We start from the raw sequence: 16,272 nt of genomic DNA on the forward strand, positions 1-16,272 counted from the left end.
CGAAATATGAGCCATGGAAATGCAAAAGATTGGGATTTATCAGACAAATAGGCAGTGCCTTATGATGGTGTTAATAATTTAATGTAATAAGCCTCCAATTGTGGTTTGTAATTGTCTTAACAGCTTTGTGAAACAGGAATGCACAGTAAGAAAGTTTTCATTAAGAACCTGGGAGAGGCACTAGGTCCTGAGAGATTAGAAGAGGAAAAGAGGAAGAGTATGACAGTAGTAAGCACTCAGGTAGGGTAGTTATTTCTTTACAGTAGAAACTTGAAAATTCCTTTTACAAGACAGCCACTGATATTACTCTGAAAATCTCCCCCTCTCTCCCCAGTGCCTGTGGTAGTTTTTTCCCATCTCACTAGGCAAATTTCCTAAGTGTTACCCTGACAATAGTTTTAAGTGGAACCAGGGTACTCCATGAATTTTGATGGATATTGTTATGTCTTTCTTTTTGAAATTACTAACTGCATGTATTGACTCTTTAGTCACCATTATGTCAGAAAAATGAACACAGTTACTAGTATATAAGGCAACTAAAATTAGGGGCACAGTAAAAATAGAATTTTGCAATTGCAAAGTTCTTAGAGATCATATAGTCATTTTGACGAGGTGAAGTGCTACAAAAATTTTACATTAGGAGTTACCCCATTTTCTGGGTCATTCTGAATTATTTTATTACCCTGAAGATACCTCTGTTAAAAGTGAAATTCCTGTGTAAGCCACAAAGTGTGGAGAAGTGGCTTGCCCAATGTCACAGAGCTAATGTCAGGACAGATAATTTGGAAGCAATGATCAAAACTATCACATCAAACATATGTCTTATGAAACAAAGACAGAACAAATGTAATACATAAAAGTAAGGAGGCTGGGTGAGGTGGCTCACGCCTGTAATCCTAGCACTCTAGGATGCTGAGGTGGGAGGATCGCTTGAGGTCAGGAGTTCAAGACCAGCCTGAGCAAGAGCGAGACCCCATCTCCACTAAAATAGAAAAATCAGCAGGGTGTGGTGGTGCATACCTGTAGTCCCAGCTACTTGGGAGGCTAAGGCAGGAGGATCCCTCGAGCCCAGGAATTGGAGGTTGCAGTGGGCTACGATGATGCCACTGCACTCTATCTACCCTGGGCAACAGAGCAAGACTCTATCTCAAAAAAAAAAAAAAAAAAAAAAAAAATTAATGTTGACCATTCAAATACTTAAACTTCAAAAGATGTTATAGTGTCTAGATTTTTAAACAGGAATTTGAATACCACTGGTAAAAGAAATGTGTTTATACAGTTTTTATTTTCTAATTTCCCAAGACTTGGATATGTTAAGTCTTCTCATTACACTGCCAAATGCTTATGATTCATGCTAGCAGAAGTTACTAGGGATGAGGAGAAGGTGGGAGTGTGTGTGTAACAGTTCTGTATGACGCAGAAAGAGAGATGAATTAGGAGGGAAGATATTTTTAGATTCCTTTTTTGAAACAAAAAAAAAAGAGCTTAAATCAGGTGATTTGTTTACCTTTTTTGTTTTTCAAATAGGGAAAAAATGACCAAAAAGTGAATTAGAATTTTCTGAATCACACACAATTCTATTTCAGGAGAATAATTTTCATAATTGCAGGGTTACTTTCTTAAAATACCTGAAAAAATTCCTTTCTAAAAATATACCTCCAGAAGGATAGAAAAATGTATTTGTGTCACAGAGTACTTGTACATCAAAGGAATTTGCTACTTCCATCTAACCTACACAGTAGCATTTAAAGAACTAACTAGTAAATTTACTGTCTAAGTTAGACATAAGGAAGGGGAAAGGAACTGACATGTAATTTCTTTCACTAGGTTTACAATTTTAAAATTTTCATTCATTCATTAAAGAATAATTTATGAAATAGGAAGACACTGGGTTAGATGCAGGGGGTACAGGATGAATAGAACATAGTATAGCCCCTGCCCTCAAAGTACTTTCAGTTTAGAGGGAGAAACATACAGATACCTCACCTACATACACAGAAATACAAATGCTCCCATGCAAACACACCTGCATATACCCATACACACATACATTCACACACATACTACACATTTACACAAAACATATATGCATGTTCACAAATACCCACTCACATACATATTCAGATATAAACATATGCGTTTACATATGTGCTTGTGTGTTAACAAAGTGCAGATAGTGAGTAGAGTATGTTTTCAAGTTAAGAAGGAAAGGAGAAAAACTTAACAGTGGCAGCTGTCTCAGTCCTGTGAGATGGCTATTGCAAGAGCTCAGTGAGGCTAAGGAGACAGTCTCTGTGGAGTTGTTAAATATTAGGGAGTTAGGTTTACCAAGATTTGGATTTAATTGCAAATCTACCATTATTATCTGTGAAGCCATACCAAGTTATTTAACTGTCTGCCTCAGTTTTCCTCCCTTTTACATAGGGATTTTCATAGTATTTACCTCATAGGGTGGGTATGAGGTTTAAATAAAATGATGTGTGTAAACCACTTAGCACAGTGCCTGGCGTGTAGCAAGCACTCAGTACATACTAAATTTCCAATTTTTAATGATAGCCTCATTATTATCAAGGAAGATTATTTACCAGGTAAATTGTGAAGATAGTACTCCCCTCCCTAAGCTGTTTAAAGAGAATGTCTTAAACTATTTTTAAGGTGAGTGGAGCCAAAAAATTGTGTATTAAATGAATACATGGTAACTGGCTAAACCTTACTTTTAAAGGTCTAAAAGTTCAGGGAAGCCAAACTATGATTTATAAATAACATAAATACTGTGTATCATGGTGTTTACTGGGAAAATCTGAATCTGCCTAAATGACATCTTAGTATTATTAAATAATTTCTGTGGCTATAACTTTATGGTGAAAATGCATAACTTTTATTAACTCCACGATCATTTCACCAAAGTACGTTAGCTGGATACATCATTTATAGAATACTAACATCATTTGATATCATTCATTGATATGATGAGGCAATTCATAAAATAAGAAACAAAAGTTGTCAATATAGGTACGAAAAGGTGTTACATCATTAATAATCAGAGAATTCTAAGTTGAAATGACAGGTTATTTTGGGGCTATCAGCTTGGCAAAGACGAAAAAGATGGGTAATAGCCTGGGGCTGTTGACGGTGTAGTAAAATCGGCATTCTTATGCATTGTTGATAGGAGTGTAAATTGGTACAATCAACCTTTCTACAGAAAAATTTGGCAATACAGGTAAAAAAATTTAATATAGTCTTTGATTCATCAATTCCACTTCTTGAATTGTATCCTAAGGAATTACAAAAAGACAAATACACGAAGATGCTTGCAAATGCCTGCTCATTGCAGTATTGTTTATGACAACAAAAAATTGGAAACCACCTAAATGCCTACTAATAGAGAAATGTTTAAGTAAATTATGATACAGTTAGACAGTAGAACTCTATGCAGCTATTAAAAAGGGTGAGACAGATCTATTTGTGCCGGCATGGAAAGATCTCAATGTCCATATATTGGATGATTCTGTCATTGCATTTTAAAAAAAGGTATGAATAGAAAAAATACATACACCAAACTTTAAAAATAGAGTTATAATTTACATACCATATAATTCACCCATTGTAAGTGTACAATCCTCACTATAACCCAGTTACAGAATGTTTTTATTATTACCCCCAAAAGTTCCCTCATGCTCATAGGCTTAACTTTTTTGGACTGTATGCATTATTTTATTAAACGGAAAAGCTTTCATAAGAGATTCTTTTTTTTTTTCCATAATATATGAAAAAAATCTATGAGAATATTTCTATTTCTTTTTTTTTTTTAAGGCTAGTCAAGTGAAGCAGTGGGAGTGGAGAAGGAACAAAGGAATATGTAACTGGTTGTGATCAATTAGTTGTAAAAATTTTAATAAACTAGGTTTTTTTGTTTGTTTGTTTTTTGATACAGAGTCTCGCTCTGTTGCCCAGGCTAAAGTGCAGTGGCATTGTCATAGCTCACCGCAATCTCAAACTCCTGGGCTCAAGCCTATTTCTTAATGGAATCTGAACTTTATCTGCTTTGTTAGTGATTTTTTTGAAAACCATTTTATTGAAATATGATGGACATACAAAAAACTGTTCATATTTAATGTATACAACTTGATGAGTTTGGAGATACGTGTACATCACCACCACCTATGCCGTAAACATTATTCATCATCACATGCTTGACTTTTAACAATGGTTAGGTTGGGGATGAATTTGAATAGCGAGAAGGCAGGAGGGGAGAATTACAGATAGCTTCTTACTTTGTAATTTCTGTATTATTTGAATTATTTACAACAAGAATACTATCTTTTAATTTGAGAAAACAGTAAAGGCTTTTTCTATTTTGAAAAGAACAAAAAAAGGAAACAGACGTATACCCACTGACCAAAATCTACTTCTGGTAATTTATTCTGAGAAAATAATCAAATACGTGGAAAAGGATTTGTGTACAAAGATATTTATCCATGTTTTATTTAAAACAGAAATATTATAAATAACCTAAATATCTCATGATGGAAGAGAACAATTACTAATTGTACTAAAATATGAAAAGTGCCAGATGCAAACCTTTATATGTAGCATAATCTCATCTACATAAAAAAAGTTAAGGCACAGCCAAAAAAAATCCTGTTTGGAAATATAATAAAATCTTACCAATGGTTATGTCTGGATGGTAGAATTAGAGTACTGTTTTCTTCTTCGTGCATTTCTTCATTTTCTCCATAAATGACACTGATTAAAAATAGGTTAATTATGGGATTGTTTTCACAGGTGTATACATTTATCAAAACATATAAAAGCACATGTTTTAAATATGTACTGTTTATATCAATATATCTCAATAACACTTTTAAAAAAGAAGTATCTTGAGAAACCAAATAATTTTAAGCCACTGGAAGTGGAAGTACTGGAAGTACTGGAAGAGGGGTTCTGTTATACCATTTTGGGGCTGAAGGGCAAAATGGTTGAGGTGGGCATTATATGAATAGCAACACTGCCTCTGCTCCAGGTACCTCCGTTCATTCATTCACCATATCTGCCTGCCCATTATATTGCCAGGCATGTTGCCAGGTACTTGGATATCATGAAGAACAACAAACCACTGCCCTGAAAGAGCTTGGGTCTGGTGGGGGTGGGGAAGATAGGCCACCAACTGACAAATTCCAACCAACGCCCACACTGCCCCACTAGGCAGTGCTGCCCAAGGGGCCCGGAGGGAGATCAGGAAGCGAGGACCTTAGTTCAGGTGGAGTCACGAAGGGTGGCACCAGGTTTACAGCTGTGGAGGTGGCCACAAGTTAGGTCTCCTTCAAGGGAGTGTCACATTCATCACTGGGAAAGTGGGCTTAAACAATTTTTATATATCTATGTTTATCTTACCTGCACACTTACAGCAGTAAGAACTAAGGCTGAGCCTTTGCCAGGGCAGGCACCGTGCACAGGGCTCACATCCATTGCCTCATTTGCTCCTTGCCACAACCTTCAGGTGGGGACTATTAGGACCTTCATTTCGCCGTGAGGAAACAGGCTCGGAGAGGTTACCTGCCCAAGGTCACAGAGCTCTGGCCCCAAAACCGAAGCTCACATCCACCACACAGACTCCCCTCTCACTGTACTCTGTCTGGGGCCCGTTTGAAAGCCGAAAAAGCCCACTTGCGGGCCCCAAGCCGGACAGTTCACCTTTCACTCTTTACAATTTTTCCCAGATGCAGAATGGAGGCAACATCCGCTTCCACAATCAACAGGGTCGTGCCAACGGGGGCCGCTCCACTAAGGCCGTGGGCTGATAGGATTTGGGGCTTGGAGGGCAAATGGGGAACAACTGTCTGCAATCGAAGAGCACAAGCGTCCACCGCACACCGAAAGACAAGCGCTAGTGAACCTCTCGGGGCCGCCAGCTGGCGGGAACCAACGCGCGTGCGCGGGGCCAGAGGGGACGCCCCCGCACGAGCGCGCGGTGAGCCGGGCGCGTTACCCGGCGGGCGCGCGGCCGGGGGAGCGCGCGGGCGCGCTACGAAGTCGGCGTCGGCGTCGGCGCGCTCCAGGCCAAGGCTGTGTGGGCTGTGGAGGGAGCCAGGCGGAGGTGGCAGCGGCTGCGGCGCCCCAGAGCCGAGAGAACGCGCGGGCCTCGCGCCGCGGGAGCAGACGGCTGCGGAGGAGACCCTAGGCTCGTTGCCTGAGGCGGGAGGGCTCAGCCTCTTTACTGCCCGCCCCAGCGGCCGCTGGCCGCTTCCGTCGCCCGGAGCGGCCGCCGCCCCTGGAGACTCGCCGTGACACGGGCCTAAGCCGCCGCGACTCGGGCGTCCGGACAGCTCGGACCCGTCGGGCCAGGCAGGTGCCGCCCCTCAGAGGGTGGGCCGGGGCCAAGGCGCCCACCCGCGCGGCCCGCGGGCCGGCTCGGCAGAGGGGCCGCCCGCGCAGCCCCCCCACCGTGGGCCGGAGCCGAGTCGCCGCCCCGCCTTCTGGGGGACGGCCGGGCCGGAGCTGCGGGAGCCGGGAGACCCCACGCCGGCCGCCGCCCGCCGCCCGCCGGGCGCGCAGGAGAGGAGGGAGGAGAAACTTTGCCTTTTATTGTTTTTAGCCGTTAAGTGCAAGGAACTCTGTGTTGGAAGGAAAAATGTCCTTCTTCAATTTCCGTAAGATCTTCAAGTTGGGGAGCGAGAAGAAGAAGAAGCAGTACGAACATGTGAAGAGGGACCTGAACCCCGAGGAGTTTTGGGAGATTATAGGAGAATTGGGTGACGGAGCCTTTGGGAAAGTGTACAAGGTAAGAGGGAGAAAACGGGAAGTTGCACTTCTAAGATAAAACAGCCACTGGCCGGGAGTGGCACGAGGACTTCTCGCTCCTCTTGTCCCTTTCCTGTGTCTTGCCCCTTTTGACTCTGTAGTGATACGTTGAAACTTAGTTTATCCAAGGAGTAGCTAAGAAGTGGGGTTTACAGTTGAACAAAATGGGGCCTGGGTGTAGTTTAAAGAGCGATTGCTAAAGGGAGGCAGGGTTATACAGTCTACTATGTTGAACTTCAAAGGTAATGAGAGTGTTCTTTAATTTATAGGAGGGGTCTGGTTGTACCCTTCGAGTATTTTAAAATCAGAAACTCATTACACTTTTCAGTGGATTTGTGTTGGTCCAGTAACTTTGCAATCGCATGCAGCTAGTATTAACAGTTCCGTTTTTAGAGTCCAGGGCATATATTTGGTTGTATCTATACTAATGCATGACCAGTTTGTTAGGATCAGAGCAAAGCGATTGCTACTTGCAGTCTATTCTTGAGTTGGTTGCTTGACAATATACTATAAAATGGAGTAGAATTTCTGATAGAAAATTTCCGGAAGAAAACCTGCATGTGGTGCAAGTTTCTGAATCTAATGACAATAAGCATTGACTAGAAGTCAATGTCAGTGCTTAAGAAATAAAACACACACACACGCACATACACACACGTGTTTGTTTATTTCAATGGAAAGAGATTTGGCATTTCAACCTGACGGCATTAATGTTAACTATTTACTGTCTCCTAAGGAGCATATGAATGATGTCATCGGAATATTTTCATCCTGAAGGGTGAGGTTTTTATGAGACACAGTTTAGGGGCAGGACCCACAGGGTTGCCTAGAAGTGAAAACAGAAATAAATAAGTTTATACAGAATGTTGCAGTTTTTAAGTATTTTAAAATAATTTGGCCCCCACAAAAATCCTACGAGGTAGGTAGGGTCAGTAGTAGTATCTACATCTCACAGATGAGAATACTGAAACTCAGAAATTGTTCACAGTCACACGAGTCACAGCCTAGACTTGAACTCAGGTCTTCTGACCCCGTATTTAGTACTGTTTTTTACTTTAACATCCATTGGTAGAAATGATAGCATTTTCCTGCTTTCTAAGCACCATTACACTTCAGCCTTTGCCCTGCCTGGAATGCGTCTTGTCAAAATTCTAGTCCTCATTCTTTACCCAGGCTGAAATATCCACTCCTTTCTGTGTGCTTTCAAAACACATCGTTCACCTGGTTGCTACAGCACTTGTCATTTATTGCAGTTAATGTGTTTATGTTTCTATAATAAAATTAGGGGCCAAAATTATGGTATACATTTGGGTTCGTCCATTGCGTTAGCACACAATGCATCTATCTCTTTATTTGTTGAAATGAAAGAATATATTTTACCTACATGTGAATGCTATTGAACCTGTCATATGCTGTGAAAGTTGGAAAAGTAAACTTAATTGTGTGGAGGGTAGAGTGTGGGTTTTAGCAAGAGTTATATAAGATGAGGGGAAAGAAGGGCTTCAGTGTAGTGGGAAGATCACTCCTGGGGATCAAGAGTTGTGTTTCAGTGCTAGCTGTCACAAACCAGCTTAACTTGTCTGGACCTCCATTTTGTTAGCTGTAAAACCATAGATTTCCCTAAAAGTTTGTTTGGATTCTTTCACCCATTAAAGTTCTGTGTGTATGCAGATAGCTGGGAAAGGCAAAAATAAATTCTCAAGGTATCTAGAATCTTGTAGTTAGAAGGTGATAGGTGATTATGGACAGTTTTCATGGTGTAAATATGTTGTTTTATCTAATATAAACAGCTTAGTATTAATAGTACTGGCTCTGGAGTTGGACTGTATCTCTGCTCCCTCACTCAATAGCAGCATGTGACCTTGGGCAGGTTACTTATTTGTTTTGTGCCTGACTTTTCTCATCAGTAAAGTCTATTCCTCAAGGTGTGAGGACTAAAGGAGATAATAAATAAATATAAGGCACATAAAAAGAGCTCAGTAAATGGTAGAAATTACTCTTGTTACACTTAGAGCTCATAGAAGCAAAACACGGGATGAGACAGGAAAAGGAACCAAGAATATTATAAACCATTTTCTTGGTTTCTGTTGGCACAGGCAGATTGTGTGGAGATACTAAAGCTCTGTTAAATTATTAATATTTCATGAGGCCTGCTACAAAGTTACATATCTTCCTGTGGTGACACATTAATTGAAAATTTCCTGAAAAATAAGAGGCTTTCTCTTTGTAGTTGAATACTATAAAATTATATCAAGGATAATTTCTGAGGGCTTGATGACTGTGTTTTAGGATGAAGTTTGCATGGGTTCTTTGCATCTTTTCCCTTTCACTACCCTATACTTCCCACTGCCCTAGTCCTAGGGTGTAAGATTTTTTTAAAAAAAAGAAAATTTGAAATTAAAACTGGTCTGATCTTTTTTTGGCCTCTTTTTCCTAAAAGTTTTTGTTTGTCAAGATTCCCTAGAAATTGAGAATTTATTTATAAACTTCCTTCTATTTGGGGGAAAAAGCTGTCAAACCTTAACATTGTATGTAACGGTATGTAGTAGAAAATTGTTTATAAACTTGATTCTAACTATCATTTGTTTATAGAAATTGGTAACTGTTACAAAGATTAAATTTTACATACAGGTTGAGTATCCCTTATCCAAAAACCTTGGGACTGGAAGTGTTTTGGATTTCAGATTTTTTGTCGGATTTTGGAATATTTGTGTTGTATTTACTGGTTGAGCATCTGAAAATCTGAAGTCCAAAATGCTCCAGTGAGCATTTCCTTTGAGTGTTGTGTCAGCACCCAGAGAGTTTCAGATTTTGGAGCATTTGGGATTTTGGATTTCTGGATTTGTGATACTCAACCTATAGGTAATCATGTTGTGTATTTAGTTTATTTGAATCATTTTTCCATCATGTAGTTGTGTTCCTTCCACTTTTCTCTTTTAAAAATAGTATTTGACATGTAAATGAAGATATGTCATACCTTCACAATTTTTTTAATTTTTGGATTTCTATTATTTTTAGCAGAAAAAAAAGGCATAAAATTGTGAATTGGATTGCATTTTTAGAAAGCTATTTTGTCTATCAAAATAGGTGAAGTTGAACTCCTTGCTGTGTGCTGTATGGAAATGATTTTTTTATGACAACTGATGGGTGTGTGCCTTTTTAAAAAATAGTGGAATACATAATCTTTGTATTGGAGAGTACAGAAACATATGTACATTTAGTAAAAAATAATGTGAATTCCTATTAAAAACAATCAGGTTGAGGAATTCTGCCAACACCCTGGAGTTACTCCTGCTTCCTTTCTGTTTTTGGTTCTTTCTCTCTCCCTAAAGGAAACCACCATCCTAAGTTATTCATTTATTCGCTTTTCTTTATAGTTTACTATCTAGGTTTGTATCCCTAAACATTGTAAATTTAGGTTTGTATGCACTTGAACTTTATATGAATGAAATCATATTGAGTGTATTCTTTCGTTCTTGCCTCTTTCAAAATCAACATTATGTTTGTTAGGCTCATCTTTGTTACTGCCTAGAGCTGTAGTTAGTTCGCTTTCATTGTGGCATAGTATTCCATTATATGATTATATCTCCGATTATTATTTACCATTGTACTATTAGTGGACATATTAGTCATTTCCAGTTTTTGGCAGTTACACATATTGCTGGTGCAAATATGCATGAGTTTTGCTAAAACTTAATCCAGGAGTGGAATTTTTGGGTTATAGGGTAGTTATACAATCTGATGGTATATTATATTTTTTACTGTGGTTTTAATTCACCTTTCTCAGATTACGAATAAGTAATTTCTTTCATATCTTTGTTGGTAATTTGGATTTCTTCTTTTGTGTTCCAGTCTCTTGCTCATTTTTCTTTTCTCTTTTCTTTTCTTTTCGTTTCTTTCTCTCTCTCTCTCTTTCTTTCTTTCTTTCGACAGGGCTAGAGTGCAGTGGCATCATGATAGCTCACTGCAATCTCCAACTCTTGGGCTCAGGCAGTCCTCCTGCTTTCCTCTTCTGAGTAGCTAGGACTATAGGTGTGTGCTACCACGTCCAGCTAATTTTTGTAGACATGGAGTCCTGCTGTGTTGCCCAGGCCTGTCTCAAATCCTGGCCTCAGGTGATCTTATCTATTACTTTGGCCTCCCAAAGTGCGGGGATTACAGGTGTGAGCCAGTGCACTCTGCCTATTATTCATTTTTCTATTGATGTCTTTTTCTTGTTTATTTGTAGAGACTGTGTATGTATATGTATATACATACATATGTATGTATGTATTTTGGATTTTAACCATTTGGTATTCATAGTTATTGCAAGTATATTCTCATTCTTTGATTTGTCTTTCCATTCTTATTATAGTGTCTTTTTATGAACAGAATTCTTGATTTTTAATGTAGTCCAATTTGTCAGTTTTTTCCTTTACAGTTAACGCCTTTTGTGTGACGTTTTAAGACATTCTTTCATAACATGTGATCATGAAGATAATCTCCTGTATTCTAAAAGCCTTATTGTTTTTAACAGTTAGGTCTATAATCCACATAGAATACATTTTTGTAAATGGTATAAGGTAGGAATCCAATTTCATTTTTTTTCTCATGTGGTGGATACCCAGTTGCCCTAGAATTATTCAGTAGGGGGAGAAACATTTCCCCACTGCTCTGCAGTGGCCTGCTATATAACACATGTCTTTTTCTGCAATCTCTATTGTTTTCATTGATATATTTGTCTATTCCTGTACCAGTATCCCACTGTCTTAATTAGGAAAGCATTTAAACAAATCTCTGCTAGATTTAGGGTTCCCCTTGTTCTTCTTCTTCAACATTGTCTAGTATATTCTTGGCCCTTAGGGCTTCAGTATACATTTTAGAATTAACTTGGTTGAATTTCACAAAGAAACTACTGTGTTTTTTTTTTTTTTTTGAGAGATTTTATTGAATTTATAAATGAGCTTTGGAAAAATTAACCTCTCTATGGATATTGAGTCTTCCTATCTATGCATATGTTTTCTCTATATTTAGGTCTTTTTAGTATCTCTCAATAATGGGTTATAATTTTTTCTCTAGAAGTCTTGGGAACATAAACTACTTCAAGCGTGTCTTAAATACTTTGTTTTTCCTATTGGAATGTCCTTCTTGTTTTTGTTGTTTACTACCTATTGTAGCCTTCTGAGAAAGGCATGGAAAATATATTTTTAAAGACTTTGCCTGTCTGAATATGTCTTTATTATAATGTCATACTTAATGTATAGAATTATAGTTCAAAAATAAGTTTTTCTTAGAATTTTTAAGTTGTAAAATTTGGTAGAATTTTGAAGACTTTGTTCCATTCATTGTCTTTTGGCTTCAAGTATTGCTGTTGAAAGTGTGATGGCATTTTGTTTCCTGGATCCTTTGTGATCTTTTTCTCTTAATAGCTTTTAGGATTTTCTTTTTATCCCTTGTTCGTGGTAATGTACTTTGATGTAGGCCTCTTTTTTTTTTTCTCCTTTCATTTTAGGGGACCCTTTGTTAGTCCTTTCAATCCAAGTACCTGTGTCCTTCAGTTCTGTGACATTTTCTTGTATTATTTATTTGATAGCCTGCCCACCCCCTACCTCCATGGCTCTTGCCATGCTCTTAAGATTCTCCATGTCTCTGAATTCAGTGGACACTTCTATCTTACTTGACCTCTCAGGAGCATTTGAGACACTTGACCATTCTTTCCTTTAAAAAGATCATCTTTTGGCTTTTAGGTCACCGTACTCTTGATTTTTCTTCTACCTCTGTGTCTGTTCCTCAGACTCCTTTGCTGGCTCTTCCTCTTTGACTTTCAAATACTGAGATTCCACAGGGATTGGGTGTAGGTCCTCTTCTCCTTTTCTTATGAGAATACCTCCTCTCCCATGGCTTCAGTTACCATCTAAATGCAATTTATGTATCTACCCGAGACCTCCCTTTTGAACTCTACATCCACACATCCAGCTGCCTATTAGAGATTTCCTCTTGAATGTCTCACAAATACCTTAAACTGGCAAGTCCAAAACCTGAACTAATTCAGCTCATGATGTTAGCCCCAAATTCTTTCCTCCTGTGTTCTCATTCAGTAATTGCCATCTCCATCTACTGGTTGCATAGGCCAGAGACCTTGAGGTCACTCTTGTTTTTTTTTTGGGGGGGAGACAGAGTCACACTCTGTCACCTGGCTGGAGTACAGTGGCATCATCAAAGCTCATGCAACCTCAAATTCCTGGGCTTAAGTGATCCTCTTGCCTCAGCCTCCCAAGTAACTGGGACTACAGACAGATGCTGCCATGCCTGGATAATTTTTCTATTTTTATTCTTTGTTTTTTTGTAGAGATGGTGTCTGGCTATGTTGCTCAGGCTGGTCTTGAACCCCTAAGCTCAAGTGATCCTCCAGCCTCTGCCTCCCAGAATGCTAGAATTACAGATTACAGGTGTGAGCCACCACACCCGGCCACTCTGTCTTAAAGTTTTAATATTTTTCTGTTTAAGTTCTGCATTAACTCATTCAATTTTTGCCTTCAAATTTTATCTTTTCAATTGCTATTTTCAATGGGATATTTCTCCCGTTATTATTTTTTGTCACCATTATATCCTAAATCTCCCATTATATTTTGCAGTTAATGTTTGGATGTGAGAAAGCTATTAATTATTGTTACTTCTGTAGTTTTAAACCTTATTGAATTCTCTTCTTTATTTCCCCCCCAGCATTCTTATGAAAATTTTCAATCCTATAAAAAGGTTGAGAAAATTGTATAGTGAACATACACATATCAACTACTTAGATTCTACTGTTTATATTTTGTTATATTTGATCTGTTACACATCTACCCATCTAATCATCCATTTATCCATTCACATCTCTTGTATCTTTTTCATTCTGTTCTCTTAAAGTTTTTCTTTTTTGCAATTATTTATATTCCTTGTTGCTTTCATTTGTCTAATGATGTTGATTAATTCTTCCTGAAAAATTTTAAATAATCTAACATTTAAAGTGCTAGCAATTTTAGTGAATTATTTTATAATATATTTTCTGGCAGAATTTTTAACTTTTAAACTTTCTTTTAAGCTTTTAAACTTTTTGGCGGAGGTTTAAACTTTTAAACTTTCCATCTTAGTTTTCTTTTTTACACCAGAGAGTTGTTGTTTGTGTGCTGACACAGACTTCCAGATAAGTGACATAAAACTATATTCCCATTTCTCTGTTTTGTAAATCTCTTTAAATTTACGCAAATCTTTTCCCAATTCAGTAACAGAAGCAATTCATTCTTATTTTGCCACAGTAATCTATGCCAAGGTATACTTCTGCTTGAATGTAAGATGCTGTTGCTGTTACTGTATAAAATGTTGCATTTTTGTTATAAAAATCTGTCACTTTTAGGTACTAAAATGGGAACTGAAATGATTCTGAGATTTAATAACTTTAAGAATTATTTGAAATTTAAGAATTTTAATGGAAAATACTAATCTGAATTTCAGTGAATAATTTTTTTTTTCCTAGAGATCAATCATTTTCAGAAGTTTTTAAGTGGATAATCTCATCTCAAAGTTATAAGAAGAAAAATGTCAAGACCAGGACAGTTGCTTTATATCCCTGTGTTTCTTATTCCCCTCCTGTTTTTTATCTGTAAGGATATAAACACTGAATGTACATATGGAGTATAAAAACAGAATATTTTGTTGTTTCTTGTTCTTTTATTTTATAAGGTGGTCAATTTTTCCAATTTTCCACCTTATCAGCTTACAGTTTTTCCTGTAAATTAGTGCGGAAATATTAGTTAATCTGAGTGCTTTCTTTAGAAAGGGAAGGTATTTGAATCCTTCTGTCTGTCCATCCATCCATGCATCCTTCCTTCTTTCCCTCCCTCTTTCCTCCTTTCCTTCTTTCCCTCCCCCTTTCCTTCCATTGTCTTTCTTTCCCTCCTTTCCTTCCTTCTTTGTCATGACCCAAAAAGTGTGAGCAGAGTTAGTAAATTTCATTTTTTTTTTGTATGGTGTTATTTTAGTATCTCACTTTTAAAGAAATACACTAGAAATCAAGATATCTTGTTTCATTTTTACTTGTAAAGCATATATACTTTATTTCCAGTTGGTATACTATGTGGCATGAAATTCATGAAATCACTTAAAATTGTAAGGGTCTGTGTTATGGCTTGTTAACATTCAATGATAAGTAATATTACACAGTTTATTTCAGAATATCCCACCAAAATTTCATAAAGAATGGCCAGGAAACTAACATAGCATATCTAATTTTGTTTCTTTAAACCAGCGCTGTTAGAACACATTTTGATTTGCTGGCCCCTTTTTTCTAGTCTGTGCCCTGATAGATGTGAAGTAGTATCTTCCCTGATTACTAATGAGGTTGAGCTCGTTTTCATGTTTATTGGCCATTTGGATTTCCTGTTCTCTGAAGTGCTTGTTGAAGCCTTTTGGGCTCTATTTCTTTTTCTCATTGATTTATGGGAGTCTTTATGTATTCTAGTTACTAATCCTTTGTTGGTTATTATGATGCACATATTTTCTCTTTTGGTTTGTCTTTTCATTTTCTTTATGATGTCCTTTTTTTGTATAGACATTTAAAATTTTAATGTCCAGTTTAGTAACTTTTTTCCACATAGTTATACTGCTTTTTGTCTTAAGAAATTCATCCCTACTCAAGATGGTTAAGATGTCCTGCTACATTATTGTTATTATTTTTTAAAAGATGGGGTCTTGCTCTTGCTTGGGCCTGCTGCTACATTATTTTCTTAAAGTTTTATAGCATTGCCTTCTACATTAGGTCTATAATTAAACTGGTGTTGATTGTTGCCTTTAGCATGAGGTGAGGGTCCAGTTTCATTTTTTTCTGTGTAGATACCCAGTTGTCTTGGCACTATTTACTGAAAAAGACCATCCTTATTGCTTTCCAATGCCTCCATCATATATCGATGTCCATTGCACATGGTATATATTTCTATGACATTATTTCAGGTTAAATTTCTAGAAGAATTATTAGGGCAAAATAAGTGATTATCAATTCTTTGAAATTAGGAAGGTTGTGCAAATTTATTTATTTATTGTTTTCAAGTTTTTTTTCCAATTTTTTTGTTGTGGTAAAATACACATAAAATTTACCATCTTGACTATTTTTTAATATATAATTCATTGGTAATAAATACATTCATACTATTGTGCAACCATCACCACCATCTATCTCCATGCCTCTTTTCATCTTGTAAAACTGAAACTGTATGCCCGTTAAACACAAATTCCTCATTCCTGCTTCCCCTTAGTTCCTGGCAATCATCTTTCTACTTTCTGACTCTATGATTTTGACTACTCTAAGAACCTCATATAAGTGGAATCATGCAGTATTTGTCATTTTGTGACCGGCTTATTTCATTTAGCATAATGTCCTTAAGGTTCATCCATGTTGTAGCGTATATCAGAATTTTCTTCCTTTTTAAGGCTGATATACACACTTTGCTTATCTGT

The 16,272-nt window shown here is 37.5% G+C and overlaps 1 protein-coding gene across 2 annotated transcripts in view; it reads left to right on the plus strand.

The window, feature by feature from the left end:
- Positions 1-6,031: 6,031 nt before the first annotated feature.
- SLK (STE20 like kinase) overlaps positions 6,032-16,272 on the plus strand; it is a 58,582-nt gene continuing 48,341 nt past the window's right edge. For both annotated transcript variants that reach the window (XM_069460058.1, XM_069460059.1), the window contains exon 1: positions 6,032-6,781. In XM_069460058.1, the coding sequence (XP_069316159.1) occupies positions 6,632-6,781 (150 nt within the window). In that variant the 5' untranslated portion in view covers positions 6,032-6,631. The remainder of the gene's footprint in view (positions 6,782-16,272) is intronic.

Source organism: Eulemur rufifrons, chromosome 28, assembly GCF_041146395.1.
Source record: "Eulemur rufifrons isolate Redbay chromosome 28, OSU_ERuf_1, whole genome shotgun sequence".
NCBI classification, from domain to species: domain Eukaryota; kingdom Metazoa; phylum Chordata; class Mammalia; order Primates; family Lemuridae; genus Eulemur; species Eulemur rufifrons.